Source organism: Pogonomyrmex barbatus, unplaced genomic scaffold (genome assembly GCF_055798465.1).
Source record: "Pogonomyrmex barbatus isolate J1 unplaced genomic scaffold, ASM5579846v1 scaffold5, whole genome shotgun sequence".
In the NCBI taxonomy this organism is placed as follows: domain Eukaryota; kingdom Metazoa; phylum Arthropoda; class Insecta; order Hymenoptera; family Formicidae; genus Pogonomyrmex; species Pogonomyrmex barbatus.
This window is the reverse complement of record NW_028297149.1, coordinates 10,454,068-10,479,480: the sequence shown is the minus strand read 5'-3', so window position 1 is coordinate 10,479,480 and position 25,413 is coordinate 10,454,068. Positions and strand designations below refer to the sequence as shown.

The window sequence follows — 25,413 nt, the reverse complement described above, 5'->3', positions numbered from 1 at the left end:
GACGGACAAATATAGCTGTTGCACGACATAGGGGAAGGCAGGATGTTTGACGAATGCTAAACAATATTATTTATTCTGACGTGCCGGCGCGCGATCGCGTCGTCGTGGATTTGTCAACGGCGTTTCCGTCGACACGCGACGTGAGCGATGCAACATGACGATTATCCGAGGGGTGACAACAGGAGGAGACAGCGAGAAAAACGCAGCGCTTTTAAGTGAAAATAGTTTATTACTATGGAGATTCTCTCGCGCATAATGCACGTGTACACAAAATGATTCCCTAGGGCTATAAAAGGTCCATAAACTCTCCGTCTGACCACGTGGATTAGCAATCTCGAAGGAAACATGTCCGCTGATTTTAATCTCGGGCTATAGCACGGAGACAATCGGATGTTAGAAAAGGATCGAGCGACTTTTCTAATAAAACTGCCATCCGTTCTCGCCGCGCAATGACTATCCGCAATAATTAAATCCGTTGAATTTATTACAATTCCGAGATTACACCGAGTATAGAGATTTTATGGACACTAGGCTTATGTAAGAAGATACGTAATAATGGAAGTACGTTTGGTAATTCTGACTAGACTTAACTATGCCTATAAATATTGGTCCTTTGAGGTAATGGGTTTAGAACGCGATCGGAGATAATAAATACTCGCCGAGAATTCCTTTCGCAAGATATAAATGTACATCTAAATAAATAAATAAATAAATTACTACGACATATACAATGTACATGAACAAGGCAAAGTCGATCTTATCTAAGAATTGTCTCCTTAAATTTATCCTGTCCTAAATTATGTCGAGTGTAACAATCTATACCTCTGTATTTATAGTAACAAGCATAATAATTGATACTTTGTTAACATTTCGATTCAGCACTGGAATCGAAAGCGGTAGTCTGCTCTTGCCTGGCTTCACCTTATTTTTGGATCCAGATAACATTAGACGGTAACATTGATATTCTCTTCCTTCATTCAAGAACACGGAGATGTCTTTTAGCGCAATTTTGCGATGAATAGAATTCACCGGAAAGGACTTTACAGTCCGCCAGTTATGGTTTGGCTATATCTAAACGTTATTCGGTACAATTGGTCCTGCTGGCTGCGAGAAACTCGAGAAATCGCTCGAGCTATCTATTTAGTATCGACGTTTTAATTGATGATAAAATCGCCAGTATCGTGTTGCTGTATTATAAATGACACCTTAATGCGCGAGCCCGAAAACTCGATCGCCTCTCCGATATTTTTATCCGGTTCAATATAAAATCAGGTACGCCTAAGAGAAGTCCTCTCTATAAAGAGTCATGTTTTAACGGATAAAAAATGTTGCACAAGGTATGAACACTATACACGATCTACTTTAGAATAATTTCTAATTTATAAACACATTTCTTCGAGGATTAATGTCAACGAATTACCAGATCGAAGACATTAATCTTCGAAAAATCTGGTCAATTAATGTCCATTTCTATCTATAATGTCTATTAATTTTAATCTCGGTTTAACTTATTCTTTTCTAATTCTCAGATCTAAAAAAAAAAGATAAGAAACAAGTTAAATACCGAGATTAAATTTAATCTATATTAATAGAAATGGACATAAAATCTCCTCTTTTGAAATATAATCTTCATTCGATATATATCGCGATATAAATATTTGTAAGATAACTTTTAAGTTCCAAGCCTTCCTCGTCATAGAATGCTGTAATCTGAAATTTTCTACTTGTCGTTTCTACTCGCTTCCTGTTTCCCGATATATGTTGCGTGCAAAATGCTGCCAGAAGTCTCACCTGCTGCGAGTGAGAATAATATCTGCGGCTCTGATATTTTAGACTAATTTAAAGCGAAGGATTATGGCTCGCTGCACCATTTCACGTCCATTATTTGTTGCAAACACTCGCGCTACGAAACGCATTTGCCAAGTTAATCATATGTAATTAAGTTCAGATAAATATTAGACGTTGAAAGCAACGGATGTGATTAACATTTGTACTTTTGAAAACGCGTTCGTCCATATCGGGTATCTACCGCAAACACTCATGGGTTAATTGACGGGGATGGGGTAAGGTCAAGCGTGTTTAAGGGAGCCCATCGAGTGATTCTCGCACGTCGCATGTATAATACCTTCCTTGTGGAACTTTTCCGATAGCAGCGACGATGTGGAACGATGCGTACAAGCGGAAGATCGATCCGCGAGTGGATGTGACCGCTAAACGCGTCTCATCAGACGCACCAATAAAAAAAATCAACCTTGACATTGCTGGGCGACATAAAGGCAGCTTTATGCATCTTTACATCGGTTAAAGCTAAACGCGCATCCTTACTCGGAAGTAATATTTTCATTGCTCTCGTATACAATTTTACTATACGCGCGAACAGAGAGTGTACATATCAAAAAAAGAGCACGTGTATCTCGCAAATGTATTTTCATTCCTCGCTGAGGGTCTCGTCCGGTTGGTCGTCCTCGTCGATCGAGCCCGATCATCCGGGCGGCGTCTTCTTCTGCTTGCTGAGCTCCAGCAGCACCGGATAATGCAGATCCGGACAGTACTCCGGATTGTTCTCCAGCAGCTCCAGATGCCTCGACCACACCACGTCGTCGTAACGTTCGGTCTGGCGCGCTATGAAACCACGTTTGATCGATGCCTCGGCAAATTTTTGGAATGTCATGCCGCGTCTAGGTGCCATCACCAGGGCGATCCCGTTGTCGGCTAACCAGCCGTAGATCGTCTCCACCAGATCTAGACGCGCGTCGTCGAAGAAGAGGCAATCGGCGCTCAGAATTACATCGTAGAGGCCCGATGGTAGTCGAGCGTCTTCGTCGTCGTCGGCCATCCGAGTCTACATCGAAAAATCACACAATCGAAAGGCCGGATTTCAATCTGATTGCTAAAAAGCGTCGATCGAGACGATTCACGAATCTCAGCACAGAGGACTACGTGTAAAATCTTTACGATTGAAATTAAAATTTGAAAAATAATAATAAATAAATTAATAATGGATTCTTTAAAATGTCAAAAATAATAAACTAATAAGAGAACAAGCGAGAGTCAAGCATATTTAATTGTGTTAAAATTAATTTTTATATAAATTGTCATTTAAATAAATTGTCAAATCTAAAATATAACATTATTAGTATCATTGATATACATAAAACGCAAAAGAAATTAAATTCTGTAATTTTTATATCATATTATGTACATTAATAACACTAATAATGATATATTTTAGATTTGACAATTTATTTACATAAAAATTAATTTTAGCACAATTGAGTACCATGCTTGATTCTCATTTGCTCTCTTATCAGTTTATTGTTTTTGAAAAATAATAGATTTACTTTATGCATTCGCGTGAAGTGCTTACAAGAAGAGTCCAACAAGTTGTAAAATCAAGAGAATTCGAAACTTTGTGAAAATATAAAGTAGATCAAGAACTTGTAAACGTTTCTTCTTGTGATGGATAACAGCTTTAATGGATGAAACAAATCTCTTAATTTTTCCAAGAGGTTTTGTGATTTTTAATTCTATATAAAGTCGTTTAAAAAAATTGAAAAAAAAAAATTATTTAAGACTATTTCTTGTAATCTATAAATCAGCAACAATGAAATATTACGAAGGATTAATTATTGTATTGCGATAAAAGTAATCTACTATAGGGAATGTTTTTCTTTTATGTAAGAAACGACTCGAAGAAGATGGAAACATAAATCGCTGGATCGTGTACGCTTTGGTCAAACATATCCGCGATGTATTTTATAATTTCGATCTGATCAATAAAATAACTCACTCCGATATACTTTATTTTACCATTTATCTTCCACAAAGACGAAGACGGTTATATTACAAATCAACGATCTTCAAAATAAAATTAAAAAGAAAAAGCTTATGGAAAGTCGGTCGTAAATATCAGATATGTTGAAAAGTCGTTCGATCTTTCAACGTCAAACTTCTCAGATAAATTCAACGGTAGTTTTCCAGTAAATAAATGAACAAAGCTGAATGGCTGTTTTTGCAACTAATTTCGGTCCATCGATCGATCTTCGATTTTGGTTCGCCGGTGCAAATCTCGGTCCCGGTCAAGCGGAAATTTCCCACGAAAAAGATGTCAATTGCGCGGAACGTTGTGAGCTACCGGAAAAGCAAAGAGGCTACAGGAAATGGAGCTGAGGTTTAGCCGGAAATGTCCGAATGGTCTGTCTATATATCTGAACCAAGCATCACAAAGATCACGCGGGGATTCTATACCCTCCCAAGTGGCTATCCTTTGCGATACATATCAAGAAAAATACCCTGACATATTTTCTAAGAATTTGGATTTTTAACTCTCTTATTAATGTTACGCGTAATATAAAAATATTTCAAAATTAGCAGGATTAAAATGCGTAATAGCGATATGCAATAATTAAAAAATAAATTATGGTTATTACATTTTTATTCGGTGAAAAATTTTTAGTTCATTAAAATTTATTTTTGACATTAATTTATCATTAAAAATTTTAATTTTTAAATTACATTTCTATTTAATGAATCAAATATATATTTTCTGAGATATCTGAGTTTTCAATGTCCTAGTTATTCTTTTTCATTTAACTTTACTCTATAAAAGCTTTGAAATTAATTCTCAACGTTATTTTATCAAATAAACTTTAAGTTAAATTTCTGCACAAAAAGCAACTCAGGCATATCTTTGTGCACATAGTCACACATTTTCTAGAATGCCCCTCATGGATAACCAGTAACACCGCATTATGATATCATGACATCTCGAAATATGTTACGATAACGCGTCTCTTCGTTACGTGACTCTATAACATAGCACGTGTTTCCATAGAAGAACGTCTCCCTATAATATTTCATAGTAAATTTTATAGATGTCGTAAGTTAAAAAAAAAAAAAATTAATTGGTCTTGTCATTTTTCGGACCCTCTAACTTTTAAACGTTTCCAACGTCGGGGCAATTTCCTCAGAAGTGCCAATTCTGCCACCGCGGAAATGCGAATCGCTCTTCGTCGCGCGCGATCGCGGATCGTCATTCCTCATCGATCCCCCCCCGTCTCTATTCTAGGATCGCGATTTCCAACTGCATTACGCTTCCCCGGCAAGGCCTCAATTTTTCCATTCATCGGCTCGCGATGACCGCGATGACTCATTGATCGTGGCGACGAGGCAGCGCATCGCTGCCGGAACGTGCAACCGCGAAACCGGGCGTGTCGATATCCGATGATCCGTCGTCGATTACGGTTAGCGAGCTCGTCGCCGTCGTCCTCGTTACAGATGCGGATCACGTCGTGGTCGGAGTTTACGAGACGCATTATTCCGCGGGGTCGGCGACCAGGCTGAATTTTCTGCCGCGATTAGTACCGAAGTACAAAGTTAACCCTTCAATTCCCAACGGATCCCTGGAACTCGTACGAATGCGAACGCTCGGCGTTTCTCGCACGATACAAGATGGCAATTCCAACGCAATATTTTTCGTTATCGTACGAATTTACGATTTTTCCACTAATTTTTCTAGACATCTTTAATCAAATACAAACTAGGATTTTTTATTCAACAAAATTTTTATGTAAACGTTAGCGCTGACGTAGATCCGCGACGTGATGAGGAAGTTAAAAAATGCTTTTCTCATTAACATTTTCAATATTTAATTTCCGGCCTCTTTGTAGCCGCGTGCCGTTGTTAAAGCATCCTCGTCACGTTTTAATATCATTCATGTTGAAAATATGCTTTTTTTTTACATATATCCTATTATGCGCTCGCAGTTCTCTGTTCATAGAAATCAGATGGAAATACAGCCTATTAAAATGCGATGGAAACATATTTGAAAAAATGAAATGGCGAGATAATGTATTTGTGATATACAACTTCAAAGACGTCATAATGTAACGTGCCGGTTGTAATCAGCAATGTAAGTTGAATTAAAGAGAAGGCTTTGTAGAAGGCCTTATAAGTTGCAAAGAGCATTAAGGTAAATTCAAAAAACGATTTCTGATCTACCGTACGCCTGTTCGACTTCATTCAAAGAGTTCTCTTAATGCTGTTTCCATTAATTCCCGCCTGTTTGCCGATACCGCGATCCCAACGCGCTATTTTAGTCGTTACAGCTTCAAGAATAATATCGGACCGTCGACCGCTCTTTCAAGATCGAGTTTGGGCATTCACCTTAACGCGGTTACCGTTCATCGCCGTCTGTCGAAGGGTTCTGGCAGCCTGGGCCCACTGCACGACCCCGCACTCCACCAGATGCGCCATGTCGTTCCTGGCGACGATGCAGCGCACGTTGTCGACGCTGGTCACGTTGCCGTCCGTGAGGGTGACGGTGCTGGGATTACAGTACTTGGCGACGAGCACGCCGGCCAGGCAGCTCATACCGCCGCCGAGTTCAAGGACGTTCCGGTTCCGGCAGAGGCCGCGATTCCTCAGCAGGTAGTAGGCCAGACACTCCTCGGACGGCCAGACGCACACGTTGCCGGTGTTGTTGAAGCCAATCAGCTCGCTCGCCGTGAAGCACTTGCTTATCCGGCGTATCTGCACGTCGTACGGCCGACCGTCCAGCTGGGCCGAGTACTCGCACCAGCTGGACTCGCCGTCCGTCAGCATGTTCTTCAGCAGCGCGCACTTCAGCAGGCCGAAGCTGGTGAACCGTCTGACCGATACCTCCTCATCGGACTCGCTGCCGATCGGCTCCGGCGAGCCTGTCAGCGCCCTGGCCAGGATTCGCCATCGACGCAACGCGCGAGTACTCCTCTTCGAATTGCGAGGGTCGTTCATCTTGACCGAGGGTGTCGGTCGACAAGATAAAATCTTCTGCGACATGTCGCGATCAGATCGGTACTCGATAAGCGGTGGTTTCCAAGTTTCCTTCTCAATTTACAGGATGTTATTTTTGTACCTCGGAGGGCAGACTGTTACGTCTTGTTATTCTTTCTCCTCATTTGAGTACCAATTATCGACTGCGATCACGTGTTGTCGATGTTTACCGGAAAGACGATCCTCGAGCGAAAGAGTTTCGTTGAAGACTCTGTTAGAGACTCCGTCAATGAACTTTCACTTCGCCGTGGAGTCGCGCTGCTACGAACCCGTGAAAGGCACGTGGGGGCGACGCGTGGTCCTCTTCATCGCTGGCGAACGGCACGCCGGTTCAGACGGAATCCTCCTCGGCGCCACGTCCTTCTTCCCGCAACCGGTCCGGATACCGGGCGCATACTTCTTTCCTGACCTGAATACCGCGTAGGGGCTGCTCTCGCCCGGTAAGGACGAGGATGAACGAAGGGACGGGACAAGACTAAAAGCACCAAGTCAAGTTCTAACTCGCGCCACGCGGACGACGAGCGTTCTCCACGCGTTGGATCGGCGCCTGCGCGCCTCCTCTCTTCGTCGTTCCCTCTTCCTCGCGCTTGGTCCTCCTCCGTCCACCTTCCGCACCGTCTCCGCGGGTGTTCCCCAAGACGTCGCGTCCCTCGTGCGTGTCTGTCGCGCTTTCGTAAAGATGTTCTGACGCGCCCCGTCCCTCGGAATCTCGAGCGGCTCCGCGTGCGGCTCCGAATTAGCCCGAGCTTTTCGAGATCGGAACGGTCTCAATGGTCGAATCGGGCTCGCGGTCCGTTAGGATTGCCCCGCGATCGAACGGCATGCGCCGGAACTCGTCGAGGCTTCTCGAGGGGAAGTGTGATGAATTATGCTGGCAAACTCTCGGCGATTTGTCATAACGAACGAGCGGGCTATCGCGGAAGTAACGCTATATGCGGAGAATTATCATTTCGCGAAACAACATTCGCTCGCATTCGATTTCATCGGTGAGAGAAGTGCGATCGTAACAATAGGTAAATCGCAATTCAAGAATGTGTGTCAAACACGACGAAACACAGGAGACATTAACGATTCGTTGAAGGGATTATCATTTATCATTCCGTGTCGAACCGATAAAGTACCAATAACATTTATATATTTAATACCGTAATAATCAATGAGACGTTCGCAGCAATTGGTTGGCACGTGCTGGATGTTGTAATTATTTCTCACCGCCCGTATCGCAAGTTTTATTTCCTATTTTTATTTCAGCGCTCCTCGTCCCGTCAATCTACGCAAAGCTACTTGGATGCTCGTCGACGATGGAATATCGAGAACGTGAATGTTCGACAGGTGTTCCAGTTACGAGGTTTTAATGTTGCGTGGGCTTCCTATCTATTGATAACAAACATAGATGATGGAGCCGCGTTGAAATTTTTTTAGGCACCCTATATAATTTCGTGCCATGTTTTACAAGCTTTCTACAAGTCGGGTTATTCGTCGTGTCGTCTTAATTTTCTATCCCGCTTTAATTTTCTGCCCTTGATCTTGCCATGACGACGGCTCAAGCGCGAGACGCGCCGCGCTCCCTTTAGGTATATCGAATATATTATTATAATGAAGGTAAAGGAAAAGGGAGGGGGGAAACGGGCGATATTAAATGCCGTTATAATATACGGCCGGCTTATCCGAGCGTGTCACAAGCCTGGTTTCAACATCGCTACTAAAGATCTAGTAGCCAGTCGCTTCGCGCGTCGTGCCAAGGCGCAGACATTAAACTGTCATGAAACTAATGTTTAAATCTTGACCTAAGTTTCCGGACGAGTGACGAAAAGCGCATTCGTTAATCGCCTCTCGTTTCCTTACGCGATCTCGCATAATTCGCATAATCGCAATTATCGATCGGAGATAATGGTATCTGGATCTGTGACATGATTTTATTTTGGTATTTGACACTCGGCATTAATTACTCAAATAATGAATAATATAATGAAATTTTTGTTTACCTTCGTACAGAGAAAGCAAAGCAATCGTTTATCAATCGTATTTAATATCATGTATGGCAATTCATTTTCGTTATTATACAATTTTGTTTGGATATCAATCTTCACCATCGATAATTTATACGCGAATAATTTATTAAATAAGCGCAATGCGTATGCTGCCCGGTATTTCTATTTTAAACAATTCCCCTGTCAATGAGTTAAAAGCGACATTGGAAACATTGTGTATTAATACTCTCCACACCGATATGATTCGATATGATACACGGAAGCTTAACTATGAGCATTCCAGTTTATGCAAATGTCAATAATATAATAAAATATAAACAATAAAGGAATGTATGTATTTCATTTATGGGATCTTGATCTAACTTAACCTTTCCACGTGATACAGAAAATAGCATAGGTGTAAATAATAAAATTATCAATTTCATTACCTGTGTATGTTTACGATCGCAAGTATTTAAATGTTCTCCGTTGTTCAACAAAACTTGAGAGGAAAACTTACAGAAAATTCAATAATTCTTCGCTCACTGACAAGATTTGGAGGAAAGCCAAGATTATGACAGCCGGAACAAATGAACATAGCTGCGAACATGTGCGCGTAAAAAACGTTACGTTTTCTTCGAACAGTGTTAATTATTTTTTTTTTCTTTTTCCTCTAAAAATATTAATTTAAGTAAGCCATACGAACGTATCTAATTTAGAGATATTAGCTGGATGTGAAAGTCGCACCTATAAATTTCAATTGTTCCTACGATAAAAATGGAAAATACGCGCCATGAGAGATTACTATAAAAGGGGGACAAAGAAAAATCCTGCAGCTCCGTGTGTAAAATAAGTTATGCGCAATCAACAGTTACAATTTCCGTCTTACATGGGCCTCGCTAATACGGGCGGAATTCAATTTCCCCGAGAATATATCGCCGGGATGGGATAAGCCTCGAAAATCGGTTTTACCGTTGCTCGCTGAACGCTAAAGTTACGTGTGCGCTCGCGCTACGTTTAAACGTTATTCCCTATCTTTATACGGCGCGATTATGCGGGAAGCCATTTTATGAATACTGAAAATAATTGACGATAATGATCCCGTTTCTTCACTTTCGGAAAGGAAAGGCAAAAGGCGTTTCTCTCTGTCGGAAAACCGATATCCGAAAGAGGCATATTTCCACGCTTACGAGAGGGTCTTTCACATTTCCGCTGTATTATCGCAGATGGCTCGGGTTTCTGGACTCCATTAGCGATTTATCCTGTCGTGGCACCCGTCAAAACGTCACTGCTCGCCCTGGTTGATCCACATCCATTAAGCTCTCATCCCCGCCGCCCTCGAGAGAGTCAGCTTTTTAATTATTTGTGAAATTCTCCGGAAAGATATATCTGTATGTCGCGAGGAGATATCGTTTCGACGTTTCCTGTCGCGGCGCGTCGTATCGGGCCCGTCGTAATTATAGCGAAATCGAATTTTCGACGGTCAATGACACCGTTTCGCGATGTCGCGAGTGGATTCGCCTGTGAAAAACAGACGACATCGCGCAGCTTATTTATACGAGGAACCAGTTTATCAAAACGGAAAAATGGATTTGGATAGAGTTATCAGCAGAGAAAAAGTCTTAGTCCAGAGTGTTTTATCACGACAGAATGTTCGATAAAACACTGATGTGTATTTCTACTAATAGAGATTAATTTTAATCTCGGTTTAACTTACTTCTTTCTTTTTTAATTTACAAGAATCAGAAAAAAATAAAGATATAAATAAATTAAATTAAGATTAAAATTAATTTACATCAGTAGAAATGGACGTGAACTAAAAATTGTTCGTCATTTCGTAATATTAATAACAGCACAAAAATAATTAATATATTTACACAAAAGAGTAATCACAATCGATTGGACGCTTATTCTACATTTTTACAAAAGTCTCCAGATTGCCGAAGTTAGACTTTATATGCAACATAATATAGTAATCGAGTTATTTTGCATCACGAAATGATTGGAAAAAAAAAAAAAAAAAAAGAAAAACGAGTGATTTTCCCTCTAGTTAAATGCTCATCGATTTCTCGTGCAAAAGATGCACAGTTTTCAGGAGATTTTCTATCTTCAATTTGAAAGGTATAATCCGGTGTATTCTCGGGTGCAAATTCAATTTCATTAAAGCGCAAGGTGAGATGCCGCTGATCTCCTCATGGCAACGGCGGCGATGCGCCCGCGTTTCTGCACGTTTCCCCCCACGTAGGTGCTTATGTAACCGCAGTGAGGCTGCGGGGCACATACGTTTCTACTTTATATTGTTTGACATAAATAGGATCCACGGTGGCAGTGGCACTCGCGGTTTTCCTTCGCGTGTGAAGCCGATGGCCTCTAGGCGCTACGAGTATTAAGAGTATAGACCTTTCCCTCCTCACCTTTAAAAAATATACGGTTTGATTTCTATCACTTTGGAAAATACGTTAAAAATACTTTTAAAAATATCTTTTTGTTATATCCTATCGTTTTACGAAAAACTGATTCTTAAATATTCGAAAAGTTGTAGTCGATTAACCGAGGGTGAAATGATAACAACATTAGAGGCCTGATTTATCTCCGGAAAGAGGGAACGGTTTCTACAAACAGAATCTTAAGTTGAAAGCGGGCTTTGCTCATTATTAATTAACTCTAAACACACTCGGGACAAACCTGTGTATGTTGGCGCGCGATTAAATCTCCGCTTCGTGCCGTTCCCGATTACGCGTACTCGAAATATCTCATCTCTAGAGCGTGCACATCTCGCGCCATGTGCGGCTGACGTAAGATGCGCAGCGGCGATACTATTATTTGTACCTACGCAAATATGCTCGGAGAAGACACGGGCGCAGACAGGCGCATAAAGACGCTATTCGATTTAACGGAGCCTACACAATCGAAGCGTGAACGCCAGGAATTGCTACGCGTCAAATATCGACGGTTTATAGCATCATATGGAATTTATCTTACGATGAGATTTCTGCGCATAAACGTTAAAAAAAAAAAAAAAAAAACCAATATTATGAATATTAATATTGACATCAATATTAATATCGCGAGATAAAATAAGATAGATCACCTCATGTTGAGCTTATTTATTAATTTATCAATAAATAATTTATCTCTAGATGCGTCTGTGTCATTAATTAACTTTAAGATTAGAAAATACATTCTTTCGTTCTCAAGATAAAAGGAATTAAAAACTCATAAAATTCTTAATGAATTTCCGTACATAATAATTCTGTAAAATATCTTTTAATTAATTTTAAAATTAATATCACTCCAAAGATATTTTTACACAAAAAAAAAATAAAATTAAATGACTCCATAGATGTTCTACAGAGTTACTTTCAAAAAAAAAAATCAATCTGCGATCGGTTTAAGAATCCGCAATAAATATGATATCCTGTGTATAGATAATGTATCTTCCGAATAACTAAATAATGTATCTTCCGAAGCAAAAGTAGAGATATTGTTACATCAAATGAAAGTAAACTCGGGGGATTGCAGCAGGAAATCATAAAAAAAAAAAAAAAAAAGAAAAAAAAAAAGAAAAAAAGAAAAAAAAAAAACCCGAAGAAGGCAGAAAGAGAAGAGCAAGACGAAGAGCCTGTCGCAACATAAGACGTGGTATTGCGGCGTTTCTCTGGCAAGAGCATCGACGCAATGCGTCTAGGCGTCGGGAAAGCTACGTGACGACGTGAAAGACGTCGACGAGGATCCGATGGAAGCGAGACGTCGCCGACACGTGGGAGAGACGTCGTTTTCCCTTCGGCGGATTTTCCTGACGGTCGCATAAATGCACGTGGATACAGAGACCGTGCCGCGTTGGCCAATGACGAGCGCCAAATGTCCCACATTCGCTTATTAAGAACAGACAGATACGGGAGAGACGGACAATGGAGAATGCCATTGCTCCGTGCAACGCGACACAGTTGCAGACGCAGTGGACGCAACCACGACAGGTGCGTGTGGAGAGAATTTAACAGATCGGAAATTCAATCGGTGCTATTCGATTCCTCGTGGAAGAGTCGCGGAAGAGTCGAAACCCGTCCATAAACCAAGAGACTAAATCCTAATAATAATATACTGACGAATGTAATGAAGATGTCTTGAATCAACTCACTCTCTTCTTATCAACATTAATTTTTATTTAACACATTCTCTGAGGACTTGTGAGTTGATCGCAGAATGACCAGCACTCGTCTAGAAGATATTTTCTACTTCATTGGAGTTGGAGAGGGCTATCTTGCTATTTATTCAGGGCTTGCTATTTATTCAGGGCTTTTTTAGAGCGTTGGGGAAAATAATAAGTTTGTCTTATAATAACTTTTGATTCTAATAAAATAAATTTTTCTGAGCTTTTAACAACTGCTATTTATATTTATTTTTTACGTAAATATAATATTTGTTAAATTTAAATCTGTATTTACATTTAATTCTGTATTATTTAAAATAGTTACGTAAAAAATGTACGCTAAACTAACGATGTAAAAGCTGATGTAACTAACACTCCACAAAGTGCTCTTATCTCTCTCAAGAGTGAAAGTTAATACGATGCTCCCATCTTACCTCGCGAGTTGTATGCAAATAGCGTCTTAATTTACTGTTAAACTAATGTTTTAACAATCTTTTTGCTATTTTCACATAAGATACTTATAAAATAAGAAAATAAAAAAAAATAATAATAATAAAGGACACCTCCAGAAAAATATCTCAATTTTCTGTCGAACAGCAAACGTGTTAACCCAAACCCTTTAGATTACTCTACAAAGATCTTCGAATCTTTTTTTAGCGCGAACTTCGCTTCAGATTGCTCGACAGAACTCTTCCAATTTCGATAGTTATTTACGTTCCTCGTCGGAACGAAGAAAGAAAAGGCGATTCGAAATTCCTCGAAGAACGTATATACTTTTTATAATTCCTCAACCGCGTTTAGAGTTCCAGAGTTATAACGGGGAAAGCTCCGCTTAGGTGGTCAAACGATTCTAATTTCGGTGCGCGGCTAGCACGTGGCTTTATTACGGCAGGGCGCCGAGTTTACGCACGTGAGAATCAACGAGATAACGCCGCGCCCGTGTCAAGGAAGTTGTATTTTTAGCAGATACGGGAGCTGCGAGCCGCAAGAGAGTTATACGCGCCGTAAAATGGAGATAGATATACTAAATGACGAGTGAACAGGGTCGAGAAAGGTAAAACGAAGATTAAAAATTGAGAATGAAAATGAAAAATTCAGATGAAGTATGACGATTAGAAGAGAGAGAGAGAGAGAGAGAGAGAGAGAGAGAGAGAGAGAGAGAGAGAGATATGCTCTCTTTACTTCTGCCTCGAGCAGAACAAAACATTTCGAGGAAACGGAAACAAATCTTTAATTCTATTTATTTGCTATTATAAATTTTGAGCCAGGTTTATCATAATATATCTATCGAAAAGAAAAGAAGAGGATTAAAAGAAAATTTTTCATTACGCGTTAAAGATTCAATTAAAGTTCTTTTCAAAATTAGCAAGGAGTATAGCAGGAGAATAATAAAAGACACACTAATAAGAAAAAATAATACAGTGCTTACTTAAATCCGGAAAAATATTCCCTGAGAATTCGCCGATTTTCCAAGTTTCCGATTTTCCGGATAATAGATACCCTGAATAATACAAAATATTCCCTGAGAATTCCCTGATTTTTCAAGGTGTAAACAAATTCCCTGAGAATTCCAGATTTTCCAGAGTTTTCCGGATAATAGATACCCTGAATAATACAAAATATTCCCTGAGAATTTCCTGATTTTTCAAGGTATAAACAAATTCCCTGAGAATTCCAGATTTTCCAGAGTTTTCCGGATAATAGATACCCTGAATAATACAAAATATTCCCTGAGAATTCCCTGATTTTTCAAGGTATAAACAAATTCCCTGAGAATTCCAGATTTTCCAGAGTTTTCCGGATAATAGATACCCTGAATAATACAAAATATTCCCTGAGAATTCCCTGATTTTTCAAGGTATAAACAAATTCCCTGAGAATTCCAGATTTTCCAGAGTTTTCCGGATAATAGATACCCTGAATAATACAAAATATTCCCTGAGAATTTCCTGATTTTTCAAGGTATAAACAAATTCCCTGAGAATTCCAGATTTTCCAGAGTTTTCCGGATAATAGATACCCTGAATAATACAAAGTAAAAACGGGTGATACGAGGGAGGGAATTTTTGAGAGAGACAGATTGATAATCAGGACGTGCTAAATCCGTCTCGGCACGTGATTACCGCATACGAGAGGCACGTCGCGGACAGGTATACAATTCCAAATGTGGAAACGAGAGGATGAAAATCGCATTATGCAAAATACGCCTAAGCCGTATGTACACGCGCGGCGGCTTCGCAAGCTTTTCCCAGTCATGAATACGCGCACGTGCCGCGGGAGAAAAACGATTTGCATATACAAAGGATCCAACGAGGATTATATGCCGAGTGTTATCAATTAGGCCTAGATAATCATGCTGGGGGCTAGCTGACAAATGCCGCGATAAGTGTTACGCTTCGTGATGACAAATACAAAAATACAGATCGTTATTTCTTTTATTGTTCCTTCAGGCAGAAAAAGAACGTTTCCATGAATACGTAATCAGTGAGCTGCCGCGAAAAGATGAACTTTATCAACGCGTTACGTAACCCATACGTTAATTAGCCGCGAGCTTGTTAAATGATACGGAAGGTAACATTATCTAATTATACGCAAATTGTGACGTCAACAACGGAAGCATGTTAGATTGTTGTGTATATATGTTCATGTCTCGTAACTCTCCAAAAATAATCAAAAGATATAAATTCTATCAATTCAGATCATTTTTTAAGTAACTCCAAATATCTCTAATTTTCTACCTGTGTGAAGATAGCTCCCCAACATTGAAAAACATAAAGTTTCTATAGCTCATTCGATTGCTCATTGTTTGCATATAATGTATGCACATTTCAAATTTTCGTTTCTTCACACTAGCCCCCCAACTATGAATAAATTAAATAAAAAATAGCTCCATTGATAGATATTCGTTTGCACATTGCCAAACAGGTCGATTTTTCATTTGCACACCTCTAGTTAAAAAATTATTGACAATTAAAGTTTCAGAAGCGAGCGACTTCGGCAGATGAAATAGAAACAAGAATGTTGTGCTTAAAATAATATTATTCGATAGATTTTTGTTTGCACTTTTCCGAACAGGTCGAATTTTCGTTTGCACACATGTAATTAAAAAATTATTAACAAATAAAGTCTTGGGAAGCGGCAGGTCTACATAAAAAAATTCGTTTTCAGGATGAATTCCGAAGATATGCGATTCAAAATAGAATCAATCGATAAACATTCGTTTGCACATTGCCAAACAGGTCGATTTTTCATTTGCACACCTCTTGTTAAAAAGTTATTAACAATTAAAGTTTCAGAAGTGAGCGAGTTCAATAGATGAGATGAAAACAAAAATATTGTGCTTAAAATGATATCAATTGAAAAGTTGTGGCGTTTTCATTCATATTCGGTTCTTGTTTATTTCTCATAAATCTATTGCATGTTCTCGCTCATCTTTAATATCTATACCTAAACGTTATATCTTGTAATACCTGAAAAAATTCGAAACTCGCGAAACTCACTCGTTTCTGAAACTTTAATATCTATTGGTTCTATTTTGAATCGCGTATCTTCGGAATTCATCCTGAAAATGAATTTTTTTATGTAGAACTGCCGCTCCCCAAGACTTTGTTTGTTAATAACTTCTTAACTAGAAGTGTGCAAACGAAAATTCGAAATGTGCATACATATGCAAACAATGAGCAATCGAATGAGCTATAGAAACTTTATGTTTTTCAATGTTGGGGAGCTATCTTCACACAGGTTATACTTCCCACGTAGTTTTTTCTCATATACTTCCCACATAATTTTTCCCATATATTTCCCACATAGTTTTTCCCATATACTTCTCACACAGTTTTTCCCATATACTTCCCACATAGTTTTTTCCATCTTCTTCCCACATAATTTTTCCCATCTAGTTCCCACATAGTTTTTTCCATCTAATCCCCACATAGTTTTTCCCATCTAGTTCCCACATAGTTTTTCCCATCTAATTCCCACATAGTTCTTCCCATCTTCTTCCCACATAGTTTTTCCCATCTTCTTCCCACATAGTTTTTCCCATCTTCTTCCCACATAGTTTTTCCCATCTAGTCCCCACATAGTTTTCCCCATATAGTTCCCACATAGTTTTTCCCATATAGTTCCCACACAGTTTTTCGCATCTTCGTCCCACATAGTTTTTCCCATCTTCTTCCCACATAGTTTTTCCCATCTAATTCCACATAGTTTTTCCCATCTTCATCCCACAAAGTTCTTTCCATCTAGTTCCTACATAGTTTTTCCCATCTAACGCCCACATAGTTTATACCATGTAGTTCCCACATAGATTTTCCCATCTTCTTCCCACATAGTTTTTCCCATCTTCTTCCCACATAGTTTTTTCGATCTAATCCCCACATAGTTTTTCCCATCTACTTGCCACATAGTTTTTCCCATCTAATTCCCACATAGTTTTTTCCATCTTCTTCCCACACAGTTTTTCCCAATTTCTTTCCACATAGTTTTTCCCATCTAATCCCCACATAGTTTTTCCCATCTAGTTCCCACATTGTTTTTCCCACCTAACGCTCACATAGTTTTTTCCATCTAGTCCTCACATAGTTTTTCCCATCTAGTTCCCACATAGTTTTTCCCATCTAACGCCCACATAGTTTATCCCATGCAGTTCCCACATAGATTTTCCCATCTTCTTCCCACAGTTTTTCCCATCTAGTTCCCACATAATTTTTCCCATCTTCTTCCCACATAGTTTTTCCCAACTTCTTTCCACATAGTTTTTCCAATCTAATCCCCACATAGTTTTTCCCATCTAGTTCCCACATAGTTTTTCCCATCTAGTTCCCACATAGTTTTTCCCATCTAATTCCCACATAGTTTTTCCCAACTTCTTTCCACATAGTTTTTTCCATCTAATCTCCACATAGTTTTTCCCATCTAGTTCCCACATAGTTTTTCCCATCTTCGTCCCACATAGTTTTTCCCATCTTGTTCCCACATAGTTTTTCCCATCTAACGCTCACATAGTTTATCCCATGTAGTTCCCACATAGTTTTTCCCAACTAGTTCCCACATAGTTTTTCCCATCTTCTTCCCGCATAGTTTTTCCCATCTAATTCCCACATAGTTTTTGCCATCTAGTCCCCACATAATTTTTCCCATCTTCTTCCCACATAGTTTTTTCCAACTTCTTTCCACATAGTTTTTCCCATCTAGTTCCCACATAGTTTCTCCCATCTAGTTCCTACATAGTTTTTCCCATCTTCTTCCGACATAGTTTTTCCCATCTAGTTCCCACATAGTTTTTCCCATATCGTTCCCACATAGTTTTTCCCATCTAGTTGCCACATAGTTTTTCCCATCTAATTACCACATAGTTTTTCCCAACTTTTTTCCACATAGTTTTTTCCATCTAATCCCCACATAGTTTTTCCCATCTTCTTCCCACATAGTTTTTCCCATATAGTCCCCACATAATTTTTCCCGTCTAGTTCCCACATAGTTTTTCCCATCTTCGTCCCACATAGTTTTTCCCATCTAATTACCACATAGTTTTTCCCAACTTCTTTCCACATAGTTTTTTCCATCTAATCCCCACATAGTTTTTCCCATCTAATTCCCACATAGTTTTTCCCATCTAGTTCCCACATAGTTTTTCCCATCTTCTTCCCGCATAGTTTTTCCCATCTTCTTCCGACATAGTTTTTCCCATCTAGTTCCTACATAGTTTTTCCCATCTAGTTCCTACATAGTTTTTCCCATCTAACGCCCACATAGTTTATCCCATGTAGTTCCCACATAGATTTCTCCATCTTTTTCCCACATAGTTTTTCCCAACTTCTTTCCACGTAGCTTTTCCCATCTAGTTCCTACATAGTTTTTCCCATCTAATTCCCACATAGTTTTTCCCATCTAGTTCCCACGTAGTTTTTCCCATCTAACGCTCACATAGTTTATCCCATGTAGTTCCCACATAGTTTTTCCCATCTTCTTCCCACATAGTTTTTCCCATCTAACGCTCACATAGTTTATCCCATGTAGTTCCCACATAATTTTTTCCATCTTCTCCCCACATAGTTTTTTCCATCTAATTCCCACATAGCTTTTCCCATCTAATTCTCACGTAGTTTTTCCCATCTTCTTCCCACATAGTTTTTCCCATCTAACGCTCACATAGTTTATCCCATGTAGTTCCCACATAGTTTTTCCCATTTGTTTCCCACATAGTTTTTCCCATCTTCTTCCCACATAGTTTTTCCCATCCTCTGTTCACATAGTTTTTCCCATCTAATTCCCACATAGTTTTTCCCATATATTTCCCACATAGTTTTTCCCATATACTTCCAACATAGTTTTTCCCATATACTTCCCACATAGTTCTTCCCATATACTTCCCACATAGTTTTCCCCATATACTCCCCACATAGCTTTTCCCATATACTTCCCACATAGTTTTTCCCATATACTTCCCACATAGTTTTTTCCATATACTTCCCACTTAGTTTTTCCCATATACTTTCACCTGTGTGAAGATAGCCCCCCCAACATTGAAGAACATAAAGTTTCTATAGCTCATTCGTTTGTTCATCGTTTGCACATGTATGCACATTTCAAATTTTCGTTTGCACACTTCTAGTAAAAAAGTTATTAACAAAACAAATTTCGGATGACCATTTTCACATTAGCTCCCCAACTATGAGTAAATTAAATAAAAAATAGCTTAATTGATAGATATTCGTTTGCACATTGCCAACAGGTCGAATTTTCGTTTGCATACCTCTAGTTAAAAAGTTATTAACAATTAAAATTTCAGAAGCGAGCGACTTCGGTAGATGAGATAGAAACAAAAATGTTGTGCTTAAAATAGTATCATTCGATGGAGTTTTGTTTGCACTTTCCCAAACAGCTCGAATTTTCGTTTGCATACTTCTAGTTAAAAAGTTATTAACAAACAAAGTCTTGGGGAGCGGCAGTTCTACATAAAAAAATTCGTTTTCTGGATGAATTCCAAAGATACTTAATTTAAATAGACCCAATTGATAGATATTCGTTTGCACTTTGCCAAACAGGTCGATTTTTCGTTTGCACACCTCTAGTTAAAAAGTTATTAACAATTAAAGTTTCAGAAATGAGCGAGTTCGATAGATGAGGTGAAAACAAAAATATTGTGCTTAAAATGATATCAATCGAAAAGTTGTGGCGTTTTCATTCATATTCAGTTCTTGTTTATTTCTCATAAATCTATTGCATGTTCTCGCTCATCTTTAATATCTGTACCTAAACGTTATATCTTGTAATAACTGAAAAAATTCGAAACTCGCGAAACTCGCTCGTTTCTGAAACTTTAATTGTTAATAACTTTTTAACTAGAGGTGTGCAAACGAAAAATCGACCTGTTTGGCAATGTGCAAACGAATATCAATTGAGCTATTTTTTATTTAATTTATTCATAGTTGGGAAGCTAGTGTGAAGATGGCCCTCCGAAATTTGTTTTGTTAATAACTTTTTTACTAGAAGTGTGCAAACGAAAATTCGAAATGTGCATACATGTTCAAATGATGAGCAATCGAATGAGCTATAGAAACTTTATGTTTTTCAATGTTGGGGGGCTATCTTCATACAGGTTAATTTTCTACATTGTACAGAGATAACTATTATTTTAAACTTAAAATTTTTAAGATTATAATATTCTTGTTTATATATAAGAACATTTGTCTTGATTTAGTTAATTTTTTTTGTGTCACATCCATAATATAATTATTGTTACAGGACTATGCTCATGACAAAAATTAATTATTTTATTTATTATGAAATACAATTTTATTGGAAAATTTGCAGTTAATAAAAAAAGATTTCTAAAATTATATTTAATATCAGTTATTTCAGTTTATCATTATCCTACCAGAAATATCTGATACGAAAGCAAAAGGATTAAAACTCAGATGATAAGAGATAAAAACCTATAGAAACCTTTGTATTTTTTAAACACAATCAAAGATTGCTATCAAAACGCTTATTTTTTTAAATAGCAACTCCAAAACTTCCACTTACAAATTAGGGCTTTGATACAATGAAAGAAATAAGGAGCAAAGAATTAAACACAGAGAATTAGAGATACAGAATTAAATTTCGACATGTGGGAAACCATGTTTCAATATACATTCAAGGAATAACAAGATGTTCTTTCTTTGATCGAAAATAATTTTCTGTTTCTAATTCTTTATATATAACTTCTTATTCCTTATTCCCATTCATTGCGTTTAGGTCCTTAACCTTAATATGGACAGACAATGAAAAGAATGTCTTATTTTATTAGAAAACAAGAGAAAACTTCAATTCCTCAGTCAGTTAGTTAGACTTTACGATATAATATAATAAAATTATCTTGCGTGATTGCGCTTTATCAACATTGGAGCTCAGTCTTAAAAATAAAAAATTTTTTTTACCGGGAAATAAAATAAAAGAGAACATAAAAAATATTACTCACATATTTGTATTCTCGTCGACGATATCTCTGCATGGAAATTGGGAAGATCAGTTCAACGTTGCTTTTTACGACGTTGATTTCTACAAATTGATCCGAGAGTCGCTCATACGATGTTTGGTCGCACCATAACCTTCAAAAACCTGCGTTTTCCTGATCGCTGTGTTTTGTTCTATCTTTATCGCTGCACCAATGAGTAAAAGGAATAATAACGCGCACGATTTTAAGCAGATTGATCGCAGATCAATACTGAGTATAACGAAATGATATTTAATAAATCACGTACGAATCTCGAGGACTGCGAACGCGACGCGTGCAAACTCAGCTGATCGCGTTTAACAAACAGCTGGCATGACAGCGCCATCTATCAGAAGCGATGGTTATTAATAATTATAGAAATAATCATCATAAGAAATGTTTAAAATTCTGAATATTGATTATAGATATATTTTTACAAAATTGATTATTAAACCATCGATTATAATAATTGCTCTTAATGAAATCAAAAGTTTCTTGAATCAAAAACAACGATTATAGAAAAGAGAAGCATGAGAGTAGCGGTTTTTATGCGTAGAATATATTTTGAGAAGTCTTGAATAGCAGCAAGCCAAGGATTATTATTAATTCGTTCAACTGAATATTCCATTTTATACTTAATTTATCATTTAATTCATAAATGTGTTTTCAATCAATTAAATCATTTAATAAAATCAATTAAAGCAGAGAATATTTTAATTAATCACATTATAATATTAAATTTTCATTTTCTGATTTACAATATCAAGAAACTTTTAAAATTTAATTTAAAAAAACGAGAGACTTGAGCGACGATTTTCTTTCTCAGAATATATTCTACGCATAAAAATATATAAATTTACAAAATTACAAGAAAATAGGAGGGGAGAGAGCGTTATACTGCATATTTATCAAATAACGAACAAAATATTAATTTAAACATTCAATAAATTTGGGAGAAATTCAATGCAAGGGATATTACGATTGCACGAAGTTCACTTGATAAATTTATTGCGCATTTGTATTTCCCGTGGGATATTTATTTAAAAAAAAGATGCGATTAACAATATTTTCAATTTGCCTGAATATTATATATATATTATATATTATATATAATTCTTATAATAAAATTCTTATATATAATTCGTATATTATATATAATTCTTTAAATATTTTTGATTTTATAAATTATTACAGTTTTAGAAATATTATTTACATATATATATGTGTGTGTAATCATGTGATAATTAAAAAGCTTTCTTTTCTTTCTTGTTTATTTATTGAAAATACAAATACATGTAATCGTTAATGCACAAGTTATTCTGATCTATTTACATTTTAACAGATCAACAATAATTAAAGTATTATCGATAATCATAATTTGTTTATATTTGTCTAATTAACATATAAATAATTAAATTTTAATCAACAAGAATATACTATATTGATACATACTTAAAGAAATAATTATGTGTACTATGAAAATCATAATTGTTTTCTTATTATATCTTTGATTTTATAATAAGGCAAAAGTAGAACAAAATTTAATATAAGCTCACTCAACTTAATAAACAATAAACGCATAAATTTATATACCATAAAGAGATAATTATAATAATAATAAAATTATAATATTAAAACATAAATAAATGCATAGTTTAATATCACAGAAAATTGTATATGTCACATTTTCATTATATATTATTTAAATATATAACAGTACATATAATAAATCTTCAGTGTTGTTTGAGAATATGTAATATTAATCATATTTAATAATTATACTTATATAATTATATAAATAATAAGCTTTGCCTTTATTTTTTTATATATAATTATGTTAATAAATATACGATCACAATTTTTTTACTTCGACATAATTAAATCTTTGGCATAATCAGATATTTTTGTAAATATATTTTCGTATATTTATTTTGGAGATACTTATTTTGACAATTTTAGACATTCATAAATCTTATTACACCTAATTTGTAAGGAGAGATCCGTCATAAATGATGTAATGTGAGTTTCTTTGTCTTTCTGTTTTCCGTTTTCATACACGATCACGAGAGTCATTGTGGGATCAGTATTATAAAAAGAATATGTACACAAGTCCTACAAAAAAAAAACATTCTAAATATAATAAACATTCTAATTTGCAATTTATTTCAAGATTATTTCATATTTTGTTGGACATACCTTCATACTTTTATGATGGATAACTTTGTCCATAATAAGAAGTTCTGTGTGTCGTTCTTTTATTTTGGTTTGAATATTGTCCAAGTGTACTGATGGTTTCTGCATAAATGTCTAAAAGAAATATTAATTATTAAAAAAGCACATTAATATTATTTGTTGATATCGATATGCTTATATTAATAAAAAAAAAAAAGAAAAATGAAAAAATGCAATTGTATTTACGTTGGGACAACAAACAACAACAGGAAAACTCTCAGACGAATTTGCTCCTCTTCCTGGATGCCTATATCCCGAACCTGAATTTTCAATTTCTCTAGAATCAAAGATTATCAATACCGCCAGTATATCGTACTTTCGCTGAAAACTCTGTATCCTAAAAGAATTTGAGTTAATTTGTGTAGCTCATGCGAATGATGAAATAATATCTGTATCTTACTTATGATAGTAGTCTACACTCTGCTTGCTCATAATACTTCTCATTTCTCCTGGACTAGCTTGTTGACTTAAAGTAGTGTGGAAATATAGAGAACATTTAGCCAATATGGCACCACGAAGCTTCACCAACCATTGATACAATGCTGGTTGTTGATTTGCCTTGAGAAACGTCGCACCGAAGCCCAATTTCCAGGACTAAAGAATCTCAAGTTATAACACTGAATAAACTGCTTTTCCATGTTTTTATTTACATATTGCTGACCTCCTTGCTTTGTAGAGTTCTTTCCCAAGCTGACATTCGTGTTTGCGCTCCATATAGTGCCATTAGAGTTGACAAAAACCTCCAGTTTTGAACTTCCACCTGTGCTTTCATCAACTGTACCAGTATTTCACATTCTAATCTGCATGATAAAACACAGATATTAGTTTTTATACACACGTTAAAATTTACATTTTAAATTTAAAAGATATAAAAAAATATACATACGTTAAACTTGTCTTGATAGCAATTAATACCAAATGAGAACAAGATAACGAATGATATCTTACTATTCCTTCTATACATTGTAACAATTCTTGATGTTTCATAACTTTGGTATTTATACTCATATTGTACATTCTCTCATAGCTGTAATACAAGAATTACAAACATAAGAATAGAGACGAAAGATCAAAATATTAATATACTGACAAATCTATCAGCTGGATTCTTGCCGTGATGAATTGACAAAGCTGATAGGAAACATTTGCTACTGTCGTGCCAATGGAATTTGTACCCTTGGTCATTTCCTCTAATCTTTTCAAGTCAGACTTCAATGATTCGTAGACAGTCTTTAAAGAATTCTGTAAATAATATTAATATAAAAAAAATTTTATCCAAGCAATTGTTGATTGAAACAACTTTTATAAACTTTGTTAAACATACATCCTTCCTAAGAAAACCTTTATTTTTAGTGTGGAGAAAACCTAAATCTGCATAAGAACGCTCTGCCACAGCTATCTGCGGTAAATGCATCAGAAGCATTCCCCATGGACCCATCTGCGTCTGTTTGCATGATTCTCTTTCTTTCTCCTAAATTATCGAATTCATATTTTTACATAGTAAACACAATAATTGCATTTACATAAATAATTTCAAATCTAGTCCACATACGACTGTCTCCTTCGCCTTATCGGAGCATAATTGAGCGACCTGTGTGAAGAAAATGTTAAGGAACTCGTCCTCGTGATCCATCCTTTAGTTCCGTTTGCAGCAACGTGGATAAACATCGGGCCATGCTGAGGTTATGTCGCAACATTACAGATATACATATATACATACATACATACATACATACATACATATATACTATACATATACACACATT

General features: G+C 36.8%; 3 protein-coding genes and 1 long non-coding RNA gene across 5 annotated transcripts in view; 1 reads left to right on the top strand and 3 right to left on the bottom strand.

Moving 5' to 3' along the window:
- LOC105431336 (uncharacterized) overlaps positions 1-21,745 on the bottom strand; it is a 37,452-nt gene extending 15,707 nt beyond the window's left edge. Inside the window, exon 1 of one of the 2 annotated variants that reach the window (XM_089081881.1) lies at positions 21,401-21,745. In XM_089081881.1, coding sequence (XP_088938007.1) covers positions 21,401-21,402 — 2 coding nt within the window. In that variant the 5' untranslated portion in view covers positions 21,403-21,745. The remainder of the gene's footprint in view (positions 1-21,400) is intronic. The other variant, XM_011645455.3, reaches the window with a different exon arrangement.
- LOC105431337 (calmodulin-lysine N-methyltransferase) lies at positions 210-7,283 on the bottom strand. Its single transcript, XM_011645456.3, has 2 exons — positions 6,166-7,283; positions 210-2,842 (listed from the first exon to the last, which is right to left on the bottom strand). The coding sequence occupies exons 1-2, from the start codon at positions 6,817-6,819 to the stop codon at positions 2,483-2,485; spliced, it is 1,014 nt and encodes a 337-aa protein (XP_011643758.2). The 5' UTR covers positions 6,820-7,283; the 3' UTR covers positions 210-2,482.
- On the top strand, positions 7,736-9,146 carry LOC148935446 (uncharacterized). The gene is made up of 2 exons (XR_016140433.1): positions 7,736-7,826; positions 8,065-9,146. It is a non-coding gene; the product is annotated as an uncharacterized LOC148935446 (long non-coding RNA).
- A 922-nt stretch (positions 21,746-22,667) lies between the features above and the next one.
- LOC105431335 (KICSTOR subunit 2) lies at positions 22,668-25,357 on the bottom strand. Its single transcript, XM_011645452.3, has 9 exons — positions 25,200-25,357; positions 24,972-25,118; positions 24,738-24,889; positions 24,534-24,674; positions 24,309-24,447; positions 24,048-24,241; positions 23,834-23,984; positions 23,612-23,722; positions 22,668-23,527 (listed from the first exon to the last, which is right to left on the bottom strand). The coding sequence occupies exons 1-9, from the start codon at positions 25,278-25,280 to the stop codon at positions 23,357-23,359; spliced, it is 1,287 nt and encodes a 428-aa protein (XP_011643754.1). The 5' UTR covers positions 25,281-25,357; the 3' UTR covers positions 22,668-23,356.
- Between the last annotated feature and the right edge of the window lie 56 nt (positions 25,358-25,413).

Bases quoted from the DNA above. Each gene is read 5' to 3' on its own strand.
- LOC105431335 (XM_011645452.3), bottom strand. From the start codon at position 25,280: ATGGATCACGAGGACGAGTTCCTTAACATTTTCTTCACACAGGTCGCT. The intron at 24,890-24,971 runs GTATGTTTAACA...TATTATTTACAG, and splicing joins AAGGTTTTCTTAGGAAGGAT to AATTCTTTAAAGACTGTCTA. The intron at 23,723-23,833 runs GTAAATACAATT...TATTTCTTTTAG, and splicing joins TTGTTGTTTGTTGTCCCAAC to ACATTTATGCAGAAACCATC.
- LOC105431337 (XM_011645456.3), bottom strand. From the start codon at position 6,819: ATGTCGCAGAAGATTTTATCTTGTCGACCGACACCCTCGGTCAAGATG. The intron at 2,843-6,165 runs GTGAATGCCCAA...TTTTCGATGTAG, and splicing joins TGAACGGTAACCGCGTTAAG to ACTCGGATGGCCGACGACGA.